Source organism: Sinocyclocheilus anshuiensis, unplaced genomic scaffold, assembly GCF_001515605.1.
Source record: "Sinocyclocheilus anshuiensis isolate Anshui unplaced genomic scaffold, SAMN03320099.WGS_v1.1 scaffold205, whole genome shotgun sequence".
NCBI classification, from domain to species: domain Eukaryota; kingdom Metazoa; phylum Chordata; class Actinopteri; order Cypriniformes; family Cyprinidae; genus Sinocyclocheilus; species Sinocyclocheilus anshuiensis.
Genome location: NW_015536497.1, coordinates 2,742,424 through 2,761,371, shown reverse-complemented (window position 1 = coordinate 2,761,371; position 18,948 = coordinate 2,742,424). Strand labels below are relative to the sequence as shown.

At 33.8% G+C, this 18,948-nt stretch overlaps 1 protein-coding gene across 1 annotated transcript; it reads right to left on the bottom strand.

Moving 5' to 3' along the window:
• Positions 1-3,954: 3,954 nt before the first annotated feature.
• On the bottom strand, positions 3,955-17,746 carry LOC107688452 (sodium/glucose cotransporter 1-like). Its single transcript, XM_016486125.1, has 14 exons — positions 17,533-17,746; positions 16,208-16,279; positions 15,277-15,381; positions 14,491-14,550; positions 14,245-14,349; positions 13,621-13,726; positions 11,869-11,949; positions 11,575-11,786; positions 8,960-9,095; positions 8,061-8,065; positions 7,688-7,783; positions 6,059-6,274; positions 5,072-5,177; positions 3,955-4,591 (listed from the first exon to the last, which is right to left on the bottom strand). Exons 1-14 carry the CDS (start codon positions 17,665-17,667, stop codon positions 4,377-4,379), a joined length of 1,650 nt encoding a protein of 549 aa, XP_016341611.1. The 5' UTR covers positions 17,668-17,746; the 3' UTR covers positions 3,955-4,376.
• Positions 17,747-18,948: the final 1,202 nt, after the last annotated feature.

Here is an 18,948-nt window from a genome sequence, read left to right as displayed (position 1 = left end):
TCGTCATATTTTCTAATCTTCTGCCTGTTACCTATATAGACACAAGGTAAATATTTGCATAATCCCCTCCTGCCCGAGAAATATGAACACTGATTTGCCCACAAACACTTCTGCTTGATCATGTCGAGAAGATGCTGTGTTTTCAGCCTCACTGGGCATTCCCACAGTTCCCACATGTGCACCTCAAATAAGTAAATATTAATAATAATGAATGCAGTAAAACTGCTGTCATATCACGTAAAGTACCACATACAAAGTTTAAACTTACCACTGAGAAACGTCCTGATCAAGTCGTGCTTGCGATGGAGTTTCCGGTTGAGTGACTGCATCGGTATCATCCTCGGACTCGGGCTCGAATTGATAAGGTAATATCGATGCCATTTTTGTAACCTTATAGCATCTTTGTTTACAAGTAACCCTCCGGAGCAAAAATAATAATTATGGTAATAGCGTTTCATTTCCGGCTCTGTGTATACAGAAAGACCAATCACAACAGACTTGGCCAACTGACCAATCAGAGCAGAGTAGGCTTATAGAAGAGAGGAGTTTACAGACCTTAAGAAATCATTGAAAAATTATTCTAATATTAAATGTATATTCTGAGAAAAATACGTTTTCTGACCTTAGATGCATTTAAACCTGTTGTAGGGGACTCCAACACAATATTAGAACACTTTAAAATACCATATGTCCTGCTCTTTAATTAACTGTTTAAAATACGTATTTAATTACTTTTGAGCATTTTGTAATTTGTATTTTGCTGGACAAAAAAAATCTAATGTAATTTGTAATTAAATACTTTGAGAGACAGTGTTTTGTATTTGAAATACTTAAAAAACATAATCAAGTAGGTCATTTTATTCTAAGATAATATAATATCTTTCTTCACCTGTGTTAATAGTACTATCAACAATAGCCTATACAGTTTTTGGCTTTTGTCGATTAATCACATTAGCCGTCATGCGCTCGCATTACTATGGAGTGTGTGCAAGAGCATGAGTAATAAGTTGCTGGCCACAACTCACTTAATGGTCACTGGTGTTGCTAATAAGGGTTTCTGAATACTAAAATTATATAGAGCCCTTCAACAGCTAAATATCAGCATTTTTAGGAGTTCATCTTTACTGTTGACAGTGAAATAGCTTGAGCCATCCTCTTGAGTAGGACTAGGCGTTATGGCAATACAGTTTTGCAGGACTGCTTAATTTTTGACACACTGATAAAGAAACTATAAAGGAGCGATACAGAAACATGAAAAAATGAAGCGTAGACATGTTTGATGGTATTCAAGTAAGGCAAGTCGGTTGTGTCTTAAGTGAACATAAGAAATGAGAAGAAATATGGATCAGTATATATTGGATTTATTGTCTAGTGTTGGGGTTAAAGAATATGTTGTCTATAAGTTGTTTAAAGGAGGGGAAAGCACTTCTCTTTCTCTTATGTCTGTATGTAACTCCAGTATTACTAAATGTAATGACACTTTCTCTTGCACTTCAAATGATTGCTTGTAAATATTGTTTGTATTCTTGTATTTTCAAATTACTTGTATTTTAGTTGAATACATTTCTCACACCAGTATTCAGTATTTTAATTAAATACATTTGATGAGCAAGTATTTGTAATTTGTAACAAAATACTTTTTTATGTATTTGTGCCCATCTCTGTTTGTAGCTTATATATAGGTATGTATATGTATATGTACTGCCCCAGTGACAGCTTTGTACCCTTTTTCTGAGAGTGCATGACTCAGATTTCATATATATTTTAACACTTTTAAAAAAGTATGTTGTATAGCATCAGAAATATCTTAATTTAGGCAAGGACAAATTACCTGATGAATCTTATTGGATAAGTAAAGTAAAAAATCATATTTATAGATTAAGGCCTATAATTATGTACATCGATGAGCCATTACATTATGACCACCCCCAGTCTAGAGCAATCAGAGCGCCTGGCAACCAAATGGTGTCGAATGTGCAGTTCACAGAGCAGTATATATACCACCGGAGGACCGGCTTTCGGTCAGTAGAGTGTTTGGTGTCAGAATGGGAAAGGCTGCCGATTTATCGGAGTTTGATAAAGGACAAATTGTGATGGCATGGCACCATGGAACTTTGATCTCTGAAATGACGCGCCTTGTGGGTTGTACACATGCCGCTGTAGAGAGTATGTATCAAAAGTGGTGCACGGATGGCCAAATGACAAACCATCGTCCAGCTATGTGTTGTCCACAGCTGATTGATGCCAGAGGAGAGCGGAGACTGTCATGCATCGTTCACAGAGACTGCAGGGCCACATTGTGACAAATCACCAGCAGTTACATCAGTGGTGACCAGGGCAATGTGTCACAGCACACAGTTCATTACAGCCTTCTGGGTATGGGCCTGTGAATCCGACCACCCAGTCAGGTCCCCATGCTAACAGCATGCCATCGCCAACAACACATGAAATGGGCCAAAAATCATTGAAATTGGACCATGGATGATTGGAAGAAAGTGGCCTGGTCTGACAAATCATGATTCCTGGTGTATCACGTCGACAGCCGAGCTCGAATATGCTGATTACCAACAGAGGCTATGGCACCTGCATGCACTATTGGGCGGACACAGGCCGGTTATGCTGTGGGCAATGTTTTCTTGGAACACTTTAGGCCTCATTATCCCAAATAACACAATCCCTGACAGCTGTCAGGTATCTGAACATCGTTGCAGACCAAGTGCACCCATTCTTGGAAACTGTGTTCCCTGCCAGTGATGGCCATTACCAACAGATAATGCGCCATGCCACACTGCCAGAATTGTCATGAAGTGGTTTGAGGAACATGATGGTGAATTTCTGTTAATTCCTTGGCCTCCAAATTCACCCATTCCATCATTTGTGGTTCGACTTGGAAAAGTGGGTTCGTGCTACACCACCACCCTGCAATGTATGGGAACTGGAGGAACTGCTGTTGACATTATGGTACCCCAGTAGACCTATCTCCATCTCGTCTGAATTAATACCTCGCCACGTAGCCACTGTTTTGTGGGCTAAAGGAGGACCAACAGGTTATTAGATAGGTGGTCATAATGTAATGGCTCATCAGCGTATCTAAATATCTATGTATTCACATGTATATATATACTTTACATATTCATAGTTATATGTATTCAAATTTACATTTTCATACTTATAAATTTATATTAATATTTACATTTATACAGTATATTCAGAACAATATCTATATATATTTTTAAATGTACATATATAAATTCAAAGTTGTAACAACAAATTCAGATTTACTGAAATTGTGAACATTCCATTCTACCATTTAAAATTTTCTAAAATATGAAAAATATCTACCAAATGAATGTTTCCTTTATCTTTTTCTGGGAAATTCACAACTGAATCACACTAATAGGTCACTCATTGAACTTGAGTTGTTGAAGGAAACCAATGGTCCTGGACTTTGATTTCAGATGTTTCAATAGAATCTTCACGCTAAATTAAGTATTAACTTCCCTCCTGCTCTCTTGCCTTTGAAAGGGTTTGCACACATGACTTTAATCTGAGATTTTTTTCAGAGGTTGTTATGGTAGTTTTGAACATGCTTCTGGCTTCTTACAAGTGTGCATCTTAAATACTAACGTTCATTATTTTAATAAAGACATAATAAAGACAGAAAACATTAAATTAATACATTACAGAGTACAAGATATATACCATGGCAAAAAATATGAATGTTATTAAATAAAATATCTTTGCTTGTCCCAGACAAAAATATATTTTTTTACTTACAAGAAAATCAAAGCTTACCAAATAATAAGACCAAAATATAACAGAAAAAAAAAACTAATTTTTGGAGTTTGGTAGATGAAAGGCATCTTAAAAATAGCACAGAAAAAGGCTTTGCATTGATTTGATCATAATGCATCAGAAGACTTTACAGGAAACATACAACAAAGCGGACTAGAACTTAATATTATTAGTTGAAACTATTACTCTGTAATATGTCAAAGGTACAAAGGTAGAACTTGCAGTAAATATTGTCAAATGTACAGTAAAAACAGTCAGGCATGTTTTAAATTAGATACTGTAGCAGCTAAGAAAGATCTGTCATGACTACAAGTGAACTATCAGTTTTGGTCTTGGGTTTAAAATGAAAGTCAAAAATATTTTCTATTCTACTGCCATCAAATCAAAAACAGTAGGCAGCTGTAAGGAAGTTTTTGTTGAGTATATTATAAGGAAGTATTGAGTGTTTCAAGAGGAACTTTTGTAACTTCTTACAATCAGATTACTCACATTTAGCTTGTTGTTACAGATAAGGCAACATTTCTGTCCACACAATACAGCTCTAATATCCTTAATAGATTTAGTTGATACTGATGTGATCTTTAACCAAAGAAACCATGGAAGAAGATGCAGACAGTGAGGAGGATAATAGCATTAGCGTTGACCACGTTTCTCCATAGAGGTTTCTCAGTGGTGTCTGTGAGTTTCATCTTCAACTCTGCCTCCTGTTCTTTAGTCAGTTTAGGTGCATTGCCTTGATCAAAGCCGCAGAACCAGTTGTAGGCCTTCTTCCAACAGCTTGGATCCTCACGCACCTCTGCAAGGTCGAGAGACAAGCGGAAAGTTGTTACTTGTTTTTAATGTTTTTAAAATACTTTATGTGTGCAATAATTTACACAAGTAAGGCATGTGCCTGAATCGGCATCCTTTGGTTTTCCTAGAACAGGGGTGTCACACTCAATTCCTGGAGGGCCGGAGCCCTGCAGAGTTTAGATTCAACCCTAATTAAACACACCTGATCCAACTAATCAAGTCCTTCAGGCTTATTAGAAAACTACATGGTATGTGTGTTGGAGCTGGGTTGGAACAAAACTCTGCAGGGCTCCGGCCCTCCAGGAATTGAGTTTGAGACCCCTGTCCTAGAACTACAATCTATTCAACTAATTATGGCCCTAACCTAGTCTCAGCGTCACACGGCACACTCACAGTCCATTCACTGAGCCCTGTGATGCTTATTGCAAACAAAAATGGAGAGTGCTATCTGATGGTACATATTTGGTGGATCGTGCAGATGTACCTTCTGTTTGCATAGAGTCTGAATCCTGATCTTCAGTCCAGTCATCTTCTTCCAGATCAATCCTCTCCTCAGTGCTGTTCCTCAAACTCCAGCAGAGCCTGTACAGCTGTAAAACAACAAGGGGCCACAGAATGAGGGGTCATGACAGAGAAATTGCTTTTCTATCTAAATCTCTGTTTTTCAATAATGTTATGTTGATAAATCTACATATATAGGCCCTACGACCATTCAAAAGATTGGGGTTGTAAAATACGGCTGTAGTGCATACATTTTCATAAGTTTTCTATTTTAACATATATTAAAATGTAATTTATTCCTGTGATGCAAAGCTGATTTTTCAGCATCATTACTCCAGTCTTCAGTGTCACATGATCCTTCAGAAATCATTATGCTGATTTGCTGATCAAGATTTGTTATTATGAATGTTGAAAACAGTTTTTGTTGTTTGATATTTTTGTGGAAACCATGATACACTGCCGTTCAAAAGATTTTCTTTAAAAAAAAATAATGTTTATTCAGCAAGGAAGCATTAATTTGTTCAAAAGTGACAGAAAATACTTTTTTTTCACCATTTCAAATAAATGTTGTTCATTTAACTTCTGTTCAACAAAGAATAAAAAATGTTTGGAAACAAAGAAAAAAAAAGATGGTTTCCACAAAAATGTTTTCGACATTGAAAATAAGAATCATTAATAATTGAGCATCAGTAATAGTTGATAATAATTGAGCAGCAAATCAGCATATTAGAATGATTTCTGAAGGATCATGTGACACTGAAGAGTAATGATGCTGAACATTCAGCTTTGCATTTTAAAATATGTTCAAATAGAAAAGAGTTATTTTAAATTGTAATAATATTTCACAATATTACTGTTTTTACTGTATTTTAGATCAAATGCAGTCTTGAGCATAAGAGACTTCTTTCAAAAGCATTAAAAAAATCATAAGTATTCTGAACTTTATAGTTTAGTTGTAAGAAGAGCTTACATGTTTGTCATCAATGGGTTTGGTCATGAGGGAGATGCCCAGTATCAATATACAGGACAGGCTGAAGAGGATGAGGGCGAAATAGAGGTAGTGCACACCACAGATGATCGTGGGACAGTTACTGGGACTCACGCAGCTGCCTGTGCCGTAGGCAAACTCAGTTATCATACGTGCCAGACCCACCAACAGACCAATACACAACCCGTAGAAAGCACCCTGTGAGGACACATCAACAACGTGCTTTAAAATCTCAACACCCATTCACTGCAATTATAAAGCTTGGAAGAGCCAGGACATTTTTAATGTAACTCTGATTGTATTCGTCTGAAAGAAGAAAGTCATGTACATCTAGGATGGCTTGAGGGTGAGTAAATCATGGGGTCATTTTAATTTTTGGGTGAACTATCACTTTAAGAATATGAACCATGGTTTTACTACAAATAAAACCAAAAAACCATGGTTATTGCAGTTAACCACAAATTAACCATGGTTTTGCTGCACTAACCATAGTTTAACCATTTGTAGTTAAACTGTGATTATACAAATGGTAATCAATCCGGCAAAAATCATATTTACTACACATTTACTGTAATAAAACCATGGTTAATTTAGTTGCTAGCATGTTTTAACACATTGTTAACATGTTTTGGTAACACTTTACAATGAGGTTTATTAGTTAACATTAGTTAACTACTTTAGTTAACATGAACTAAGCATGAACAATACTTCTACAGCATTTATTAATATTACTAATGCATTATTAAAATCAAAAGTTGTGCTTGTTAACATTAGTTAATGCACTGTGAATTAACATGAACTAACAATGAACGACTGTATTTTCATTAATTAACATTACCAAAGATTAATAAATACAGTAATAAATGTATTGTTCATTGTTTGTTCATGTTAGTTAATACATTAACTAACATTAACTAATGGAACCTTATTGTAAAGTTTTACCTATGTTTTAACAATAGGTAGATGCAACATTCAACTACTCCAGACATGTCGATGCATCCGCCATCTTGGAACTGTCAACGTGTCGTCACTCACGGTAAAAATCAGTGAGTTTTCCAAGATTGTGCAGCCTCTGGTTGTAAAAACCTCAGAAATTTAAATTCTCGAAGAAATGGCATAACCTGCATGTGAGAATGTGTTGGTTTTTAAACTATGGTAAATTTTTGATGTTGTGTCAGCTAATGCCTTCATCTTGTTGTGTTGTGTTAGTTTAGCAAAATCTTCTGCTGAAGTCTGTTGTAGATATAGATATTCATACATGCGTATAACTATACGGTTGCAGATCCACAGTCAACTTGCTCTTGAGTGTTCATGAACCGGCTTTGACTGTTCCAATATGGCGGACAGCTTGCATACATACAGCGGCCCATAGAAACAGCCAATAATGAGGTATCAATGCATATATATATGGTTTTCACACACTGTTAGCAGGTTTTAGCACATTGCTAGCATATTTCTATCATGTTTTAGCACATTGTCAAGCAACATAATAATCATCAGCAAAATTTTGATTGTGTGTGAAATATATGTTTTATACAATTTAAAAAATTCAAACTAGCAAAATGGAAACAAAATTATTGCAAAGCTACGAAATGTTTAGATTTAACTCACTGGTTCATTGACTCGCTTGCAGAAAATGGCGAGGGTGAAGACAGCAGCAATGGGTGGAGCCAGATAGCTGGTGATGGACTGAATGTAGTCGAAGAGCTGCCCAAAAAAAAAAAAAAAAAAAAAAATTAGTTGACTAATAGTCTTTCACTGTTCACTGACCTTCTGATGCATGATGCATTCAAAAAATGTCACACAAATTGCTGCACATTACTTTTGGATTGTCAGAATTTCTTACCACAAAATCCACATACCATTTTGGCCTTGTAACACTCCAAAGAGAAAGGAAAACTTGAAATCGCATCATATGACCCCTTTAATTTCGCTAAATTATTCAGCTCTGTAATTGTTATGGTATTATGAATGTCAGATTTACCCTCCCTGAAATGTCATATGAAACCAGTGTTATTTTGGTATTATTTGTATACTATTTGTTAGTATTTTAAATAAAAATGTATTTATATATTTGCAGTTCTCATTTTAAGTTTTTTTTTTGTATTTTTGTTATGAGTTTGTCTTTTTTTTTTCTTCTTCTTTTTTTTATTTTATTTGATTATTATTTTTAATGTCTAATATGCAGAATTATTATTTTATGTCTGCTGTTCAACACAATTAAAAATATATAGAATTATTTATTAGAAGAATAAAAACATACCATACATTATTATTATTATTATTATTATTATTAAGGTACAATATTAATAAAATATTAAAGAACCAACTGAAACATGGGAATCAATGTTACTTTAACATTATTTATATACTATTATAGTATTTACTAGTATTTTGAATTAGCACTTATTTTTATATTTGAATTTTAATTTAAGTTTTAGTCTTGTTATGTGCTTTGTAATTTTTTTTATTATTTTTATACTTCTATTTATTTTGTAGTAATTTTAGTATTTAAAATTAAACATTTCTATTTTCATTTTTATTTACGTTTAAGTTTTTGTTTAATTTTATATTTCAGCTTTATTTCAATAAGCCAAAACAGTTTTTTAGTTTTAGTTAATAGTAACAACACTGCTTCAAACTGGTTGCTTAAAGTGTAAATCAGACTCTCTGTCTGTCTAAGTAGGCCGTTGCTTGTTAAAATAAGTTACTAGCATATTCTGTGAGAAATAAGTGGACCAGACTTTATGCTGATGAGCAAAACTCTAGTTCTGTGAGACTGATCAAACCTTAGTTCACCATATATCACTCAGACAAGATTTAGTCAACATAAATAATCAGTTTATCACCCTTCTCACCCAGGATGGTGCCAGTCTTTCTTACCTGTGTACAGCACTCGGCTGATCATGCCAGGGAAAACCATGAGGAACATTGGCAGAAGTTTGAGGTAACCACACAGGATGCAGCCCGCTTTCACATGAGACAGGTTCTTGGCAGACAGACAGCGCTGCACAATCACCTAAAACAAGATGGAGAGTTTGTGTGATTAACCCAGAGGAACATTTCAGTGCTCACAGCTGATTAGTCCACTTATTGGCTAGATCAGAAGGGCCTTGCATTTAAAGTTTGAGCTTTTATTTATGGTTGTTGTTCAGTTTATATACTTCTGTTCAATAGTTTTTGTTTAAAAAAGCTAACGTTTTTGAAAGAAGTCTCTTTTGCTCACCAAGGCTGCACTAATTTAATCAAAAATACAGTAAAAACAGTAATATTGTGAAATGTTATTACAAAGTAAAATATCTGTTTTCTATTTTAAAATATTTTAAAATGTAATTTATTCCTGTGATGCAAAGTTGAATTTTCTGCATCATTACTTCAGTGTCACAGGATACTTCAGAAATCATTCTAATATGCTGATTTGCTGCTCACATTTATTATAATTATTATCAATGTTGAAAACAGTTGTGCTGCTTCTTATTTTTGTGGAAACCATGATTTGTAGTATTGCAGTACTGTACTGTATTTTTTCCACCACTATATAAACAATTGTTGAGATGCAGGGAAAGTACGTCATGAACTATGATAAACTTTTATGGCTGTTTTTCTGCTGTAGTGCTACATACAGTACAAACAAAGACTATTGATATACTGTTCATAAAAACAAACATCTGAGGATTAGTAGATTTAAATTACATGACTTTTGTTTCTTCACTAAACATTGAACTCTCTTCAAAGATTTTTTTCTTATCACAGAAAGAATATCCCATTACAAGGTATGTGGCATTAATAAACATGTTTATATCTCCTTGCATCTTTTGAAGCTAAAATATTGATCCTTTTTTTTTTTTTGCTAGTGACCTACCTAAATCACTCAGTTACCAAACTATGGCAACCAAACATGGGAGTCTGATAAGATAAACTTGGAGTCTTGCTAATGGGCTGTTAAACTACAGTAACTTAACCAAATCTATATCTGCTTCTCTTTGGCTGTTTGCGTATCTTATCTTATTCAGTGGGGACTTATCTGGGGTCTAACTAAAAGCATGTCTGTTTAAGCTTAGACACACTCTGACTAAAACAAGCAGCACACTGTTTAGACACACTGAGAAACTCAAGAAGAAACTCAAGTGCAGTTTGCGGTCCTAAAGTGGACACAGAAGAGATTTGTAAATGTGTGTGTGTGTGTGTGTGTGTGTGTGAATGTTTGTTCCTTAGCATGTGTTGGACATGTAGACCTCTTATTTTATCAAACATTCTATGTCCAAATTATAAAGCAATACGAGAAAGCAGTCACAACCTATCCAGCTAATGTTCTGGCATTTCCCTCAAAGTTATGAACAAACATTCTTCCAATAACATTAATAGAACATTTGATCAAAGTTATCTGCTCTTTAATAATGATCTTAAAATGTTAGCACAAAAACATTGTTCATGGAACGTTTTTCTGGAACATTTTAGTTGGATATTCGTCAATTTAAAAAAACAATTTTTTTTAATGTTACTACTTGTTTCAGAATGTTCAAAGCAGGGTTATTATAGTTAACTAAAACTAAAACTAAAACCATAAAAAAAAAAAATAAAATTGTTTCTTGAAATAAAATGGTTAATTGAAATAAAATATTTAAAAAAATATTTTAAGCTTCTCATTTTCATTTAATTTAACTCTTAAAATAACTAAAACTAAAACTGAAATAAAAATGTATGAAAACTATATAGACGTTTAAAAACAACAAAAATTGATAAAAATGACAAGAACACACAACAAAATTACTAAAACGTTAAAATTGACATGAAAGCAGAAAAAAAAATTCTAATTCAAAGTATTAACAAAACCTATAATAGTATCTCAATGACACTAAACTGACAGATTCAGAGATCATTCAAAAGTAACATTCCCATAATGTTTGCATAATAATAAAATGGAACGTTTCCCTAAACATTCATATAACCAAGAAAAAAAAACAAAAAAACATGTAAAACATTTAAATGTTCAAAACACACACACACACACACACACACACACACACACACATTTCACTGTAAAACATTTATGAGGATGTTTTGAACATTCAGAGAAACCATTGGCAAAACGTTCTTAGAATATATTTTTGTTAGCTGGGTAAAAAGTTTTAATGCACAAATATTAAGGCCTGTTCACACCAAGAACACTTTAAATGCTCAAGCTCTTTAAAGTCAGGTGGATTCTGCCTGGCTGTCAATATTTTGTTGATCAGCTGAAAAAAAAAAACATTTCTGAAAGTGAATCCAACAATATTATCATCTCAAGTTACTTATGTAACCATGGTTCCCTGAGTAGGGAACGAGACACTGCGTCCTCTAGGGGTCACGGGTCACGACGAGGCGTTCCCCATAGCGACCCCTAGAGGACGCAGTTCGAAGTTCCCATGAAAGGGAATCCTCTGTGTTGTTATCATTAAAGTTATCTTCCTTGGTGTGAACAAACTTTTAGTCAGTAGCCTTGATAAATGGATCAGTACCTGGTCAGTGCACCAGTACCAGGCGGCCTGGATAGTAAGACCAAAGATCAGGCCAGGCCAGGGCAGATCGCCGGTGAGGGGGTCTCTAAAGATGTGGAATGAGTCTGCACGAGGAGTGTAGCACTTTTCACTTATGTTCGCTATCACCACTGATGGGATCGCAGTCATGTATCGGTCTTTGAAGTTCTCATAGCCTCCCACCTCATTGAACGCTGCAAGAAAACGGTTGATGTTGAAGCAAGTCATTGAGTGTTGTCCAAAGTGTTTAAATCACAAAAATATGAACAGACGTACCAAAACCCATAAGAATGAATGATCCCACAACCATGATGATGGTCTGCAGGGTGTCTGTGTAGATGACTGCAGCTAGACCACCTGTAGAAGAAACCGTGAAGGTTTATCAATAAAAATCAACTGAGAAACTGAAAAGGAAGGGAAAATTATGTTTGCAGAGATGTACTCTTGGCATAATGTTGGTTAAATTTTTTTTTTACAATTATAACATTGTCTAGAAACTTAAATACATGAGAGTGTATACATCTTAATCATTATTTTCAGAATGAAATATATATATATATATATATATATATATATAGACATATACATATAGACACACACACTCACACACACACACACACACACACACTTTTACAACCTGCTGTAATTGTAAAAAAAAACAGTAATTGCAAAAATATATATAATATTATCTACAGCCACTTACTTTAAGAGAGAATACTTTCATAGCACATTTTAAAAGTGTACTTTTGTAATAATTAATTTTTTACTTTAAAGTTTAAAATTATTTTTTAATAATCTTTTGTCGTTTTTTAAAGAAGTACACTTATTTTTGTGTTGACTAACATACTAAAGCCCATGTAAAGTACTTGATTATAATTTTAGTGTGATATCCCATGTTACATTTTTAATATATATTTATAATTTATTCATATTATATTCTTTAAATGTATTACATTTCATCATTACTAATTACAAATAAATCTAAATACACGACATTGCAATTAACATGCACTTAAGTCTATTCTTAATCGCAATATTATATTACTACAGTGTATTATTTCCATAATAAGATTTTTTAAACGTATATGTACTTCTTTTTCACAAGGGTGAACTAAACTTGCCTTGTCATAAAATATCATATTGTCTGATATTTTAACAGACTCGATGGTCTGCAGGGGTACTCTTTGATATCATTTCCTATTTTATGTTTTTTTTTTCTGCACATTTTTACATGTTGGTCGCACCACATGACTGTGGATTGGCTTACAAATGTTTTTCAAATATTAATAAGCAGTAAAAGAGTTTAGTGAAGAGAGAGAGAGATTTCTCATTAAAAATAATGAAATATATTAATATATTAAATTGCTTAAGGTTTTCTTTTCAAGAATTTCATTATTTTTCTCTACTACAATATCAGGACAGTTATATTGGCTTGACATTTTTGACTTAATGCTCTCTCTCTCTCTCAAAAAATAAAAATCTAAATGAATTTTAATTCTAGAAATTGTTTGTGAGGCAGTGCTCTATTAATATTCCTTGGGTCTCTAAAGCCTTAGCAACTGCAGTTTATCAGTCACAGAAGCACGCAAACACTCTCAGCCACAGCTCATGTAAACATTTACAGCTGGTAGGATGATTTCTGATTTCTTACAGTTTATTGTTGGGCTGTTTTGTTCCTGAGATAAATATATTACACAACAGAGCATGGGGATGACAGAAGTTTAAAGTGGCAGTGCATTATAGATTTCCTTGCCCAGGCTTATCAGCTATTGTCAGTACATGCAATTACCCATAACACATACACATCACGCTACAATAAGCAGCCCACTGCATGGTCCTACAACCCTGGACTTCACTCTCTGTTGTAGTATAAACTTCAGAGTCCATATAAAAATCAACTTCACTACTATTTTATATATGACCACTACATATATATACAGTATATATTAGGGAGAGCGAACCACTGATGTAGAATATGTAACAGTGCAGTGTGTCAGTTTAAAGTATGCAGTATTTCAGTCAACAGACCTGTTACTGTGTAAAGAGCCGTAATGAGCAGCAAAATAATCACGGCCAGGTAAATGTTTAGTCCCAGAGCCTGGTTGATGAAAATGGCTCCTGCAAACATGTCCGCCTGAGAGGTGAAAAATGGAAGAATAAAAAAAGGAGGTGTAACGCAAATGTTCGAACTGTTTCAAAACAAGGTCTTTATCTTTGAAATCTAAACCCATTTTAGTCTGACTGCATATGGCAATAAAAGGTATTTCCACATGGACATCACAGCCATTTCAAATAGACTGTCAGGACTACAACCAGTGTTTAGTGAAGATCTGATTTAAAGAGGGCTGGACAGACAGCAAAAAATATCAAAATGAATTTAAATTCAGAAATAAGGACCTTGTCATTTTTTTAAATGACAAATAGCCAATGTAGCCTCTCATGATTGGTCAAAAAAACTGCATTCATAATAATGATAAATTAACTATCAAAATGCTGTTTAAAATCACTTTCGATTGAGCGTAGCATGTAACACTACTGATGGTATGTCAAAGTATCATAAGTATTGTATGGCAGCTGCCTCTCAAAGTACCATGCAATTACCATGTGATACCAGTACTTTTTTGTATGGGTTGACACAGATTCTGGACTCACAGAGATTTTGGTGAAAACATAAAGAAACAGGGAGAGCACGGACAGGTAGATCCGGATCCGCTGCCCACCAAAGCGTTTCTTCAGGTACTCTGGCATGGTCACGACCTGCAGATGCAAAGAGAATAAAGGGTCATAAAAATGATACCGCAGAGATAAAGTGGTCGACACACTCATGTTGTGTAAGTCAGCAATATTTGAAAGGTTTGTTCTGCAATGCCGGTTGGAGAGGAAGAAATGTAAGCATACCCCAGCCTTTATGTAGATGGGCACGAAGAGCCATCCCAGAATAATCACAACAACAAGAGCCTGAGGAAAAAAATAAAAAGAGACCATCGGTTTGATATTTTCTACGCATATTCTCATCAGTGTTGTTATTGCTAACTAAAACTATGAAAAATTATTTTTGTTAATTAAAGGGGTCATATGATGCGATTTCAAGGTTTCCTTTCGGGGCATAGAGGACCTACAATAATGTACAGTATTTGAAAAATAATGTGTTTTTTGAACATTAAAGCATGTCAACATATTCTGTTATACCAAATACACAAAATAATTATCTTTAAAAAAGCATCATATGACCCCTTTAATTAAAATAAGGCTGAAATACTATAAAATATAAATAAATAAAGATGAAAAACTTGATAAAAAAGTTAATAATACTAAAATAACTTTAAGATAAATCTTAAAATGTTTTAATTGGTTCTTTAATATCTTACTACTAATAATAATAATACATAGTATGTTTGTATCATTCTAATCTAATAAATAATTATAATTTTGCTTTTATTCTACTGAAAAGCAAAAATAAAATAATTAAAAATCTGTTCTGTATATTGGACATTTTTATGATTATATTTATAAAAATACAATATTGTCAATCTCTAGTCGCAATATAGTTCACTTAAATGCAAAATGTAGAATAATATATATTTTTTTTCCATAGTCATGAATAGTAGGCTAAAACATAAAATCCAGCCACACATCAAAATGATTGAATATCAAAAATGTAATTTTAAGGCATTTTTAACATACGTTCCACTCAAACCCCCCGATAGCAATACCAGCAGCTGCTCCAGTTCCTGCTATTCCCACAAAATGCCCACTTCCGATGTTACTTGCAAAGAGAGAGGCTCCAATCTAGAAAAAAGTTGAACATTTTTTAAAGCAATTTGACTAAGATTTGCTTCATATTATATCTACTAATATACAAACATTTGATATTCTGTATCAGGGTTTAAACTGAAGTGAAATCTGAATCTAAGTAATCAGCTACATTTTTGAACGTCAGAAAGGTTACAAAAGTGTAAGTCTTCAGCATAGGATTGTGGGAACTGTATTGCTTCAGAACATATTAACTCTGTCTATTGTTTGACTATATGTGGCAATACAATCACCATAATGATAAGCTATAACAACCGCTTCTTCTGCACAGCTTGAGGTGTAATTCAAACAATAACGAATGCAACTATGAACTTTGTAATAACAAATAAAAACCTTAAAAAATGTGGTATTAGGTGATAACTTTAACATGGACCACAGCATGTCAGCTCCATAAAAACTGCATGAGCAAAGCATATCAGTATTTTCAGCTGTGAATTGTGAGTCGCATCTGGCATCAGTGCATAATGGCCCCATAAAAGTTATCATTCACCCATGATATCAAGGTTCTGAAACGGAGAGGCAGTTAGGGTCATTATCATGCCATATCTGTGATCATGTGAAATCACTGGTCATGCTATTGATAGATACATAATCAGCTTCTACTTTTATGGCCGTTTCAGTCTTTCTTAGCACATTACGACAGAAATTCTCCACATTTAGCACACTAAATGATTGATCACTATTGATGTTGTATTTGATCAAGCGGTGTCATTTTGTCGATGTCCATAACATTTTGAGTACAAAACAAAATGCTTTTAAGGTTTAAAGCACGGTCATCCTCAATTTTGGTCCATTTACTTACTGGCCACCACACCATACTCCTGCCAGCCAGGAAAAAGCCTCCCACTGTGGCTCGATTGGTCCGTACCATTGCCTTTGGACAGAAAGAGCCATTCAATTCAGCATATATACAGTCCCAGCCACTTAGAATGTTAGACAAAATTATATGTGACTTTATATAAGGTGTCATACCTGCAGGATCAGACACATTTCATAATAACACATCACATTTGGGGACTCAAAGGTTGATGGATTGGTTTTCAATGGCTTTGTTTGTTGTTCGATTAAATATGTTTGAATTTTCTCAAGAGGGTTTAAAATGATATGGATTTCAGATGGGCAAATACATACAGAAAAATATGGTGTTATCAAAAAATCCCAGAAATGTCAATGCCCTCAATAAGACTAATTAAGATACATTAAGACAATATAAAATTTTATATATTTATATTGTATATATATATTTTTTTTGTTTGTTTTTTTTGAAAAAGTAATTTTTCTAAAGGATTTTAGAATTTTTTTCGAATGCAAAAATGCATTATATATTTTATCTGAAAAAAATCTGTTTTTCTAAAGGAAAAAACCAAACAACTTGAAAAACTGCTTTATATTATATGTTGGGTAAACTCTATTATAAGGACCAATTCTCCCTATTAACTTGCTGCTTATTAGCATGCATATTACTAGTATATTGGCTGTTTATTAGTACTTATAAAGCACATATTAATGCCTTATTCTGCATGACATATTTTAGCTCTCTTAATCTTACCCCATACCTAAACTTAACAACTACCTTATTAACTATTAATAAGTAGCAAATTAGGAGTTTATTGAGGGAAAACTCTTAATTAATAGTGAATATGTGTTCCCTATTCTAAATTGTTAGAGGGTTTTGGCTTTTTTTTTTGCAAAGGAACTTGCAAAATGCATTAGATTAATTATATTATATTATATTATATTATATTATATTATATTATATTATATTATATTATATTATATTATATTATATTATATTATATTATATTATATTATATTATATTATATTATATTATATTATATTATATTATATTATATTATATTATATTATATTATATTATATTATATTATATTATATTATATTATATTATATTATATTATATTATATTATATTATATTATATTATATTATATTATATTATATTATATTATATTATAACTCTCTGCTAAATCCGTCACCATCTCATTCTGTCTTCAGGCTTATCTCAAACAGCCATTGTACAATTATATGTGGACACAAGGTTAACAATTCACAAGTCTGTCAATGGTAGAAAAATCTTTTACAGGTGAATAGAAACTATTGACCACTTACCCATACTCCCACAGCTAGAACCACCAGAAAATATATAACAATCACTGAGATGTCCGCTGGATTGTTAACATATATGGTGACGTTTTTTCTGTTCTCATTGCGAACCCAAGAGAATCCAAAATAATCTTCATCCATTTTGCTGATGTTTGAAGGGCCAGTGGAGCAGCACACTGCGTCCCTCTCTGACACAACGGTAAAGACACCTGGATCACACGCTCACCTGCAGGTGTATGAACGTATCTGTGTGCGCACACATTCACTTATATGTGTGCGTATAGAGATGGGTGTGACCTTCTCAGAGTTAATTATAAAAGTGTTTTGTGTCTTAGAGCTGTCAAAAATCTGAGATTTGAGAATCATTAATGATCAACTTATATAGCAGGAAGTATGAGACTGGGTACTTGAAAAGAGTAAGAGGACATTTCAGCAGCCTCATCACCTGCGTCTTAATTATTGGGTTTCACTGAGTCAACTATGTCAAGTAAAGATCTACTTCTCAAATCTATGGTCCAGACATTAGTGTATATACTGTAACATTGGTTATAAGGACACCCTTATGTTTTAAGTGGCACTGCAGCTTGAACACAAAAGAAAGTGAAAATGTCTGATCAAATGACAACAACCCTTACAAATTTAGGGTTCATACTCTACAGGAGCATTTAATGGACATCCTAAAGCGATTCTATTGGCTGAGAAACTTGGTTACTCTGCTCATTGCCTGATTTTACCAAAAACTGCTTTACAGTGTATTTATTCTTAATCATGAAAACACGTTAATGCATATAATTTTATCATATTTTTCTAACTGCATAGCATATTAAATTACCAAAGCTAAAAATTGTGAAATTTAACATTTCACGCTTTAGTGTGCAAGCTAACAGTTTACCTTGCTAGCTTAGCATAGCACTAATGAGTTAAGGAAGGCTGTTTTGATTAGCTAGAACAAGATATTATTCTGCATTTTTGATTGAGGAAGGGGGATAGAATCGTTCATGACATTAGAAACAGGTTTTTATGAGCCAATCACATGAGCTGCACATGCCATGTTACTTTAATCTTGACGTTACACGTCACGTCAAGATTAAAAGCCCTGTCATATTAGGACATAAAAAAGTCCACTGTCTACTGTCAAGAGTGTAGCAATGTATGAAGCACAGGTTACACAAACCAAGCAGCTTTCTGTTGGTCAACAAGGCACATCTGCATGAAAAACTTTACTCCAGTGCGTAATTTGCACTGGGAAATCACTCACCCTTATGTGAAATTATGAGCTCTATGAGCGGAGGCCTCAACATGACAACTCTCTAAAACGAGAGGAGGCCTAACTACGCCCCACACTCAGGACATCCTGTAAGGAGGCTCACAGAGAGCCTACAACTCACAGATGCTGTCCTAGAGGAGGCCTCAATTAAGTTA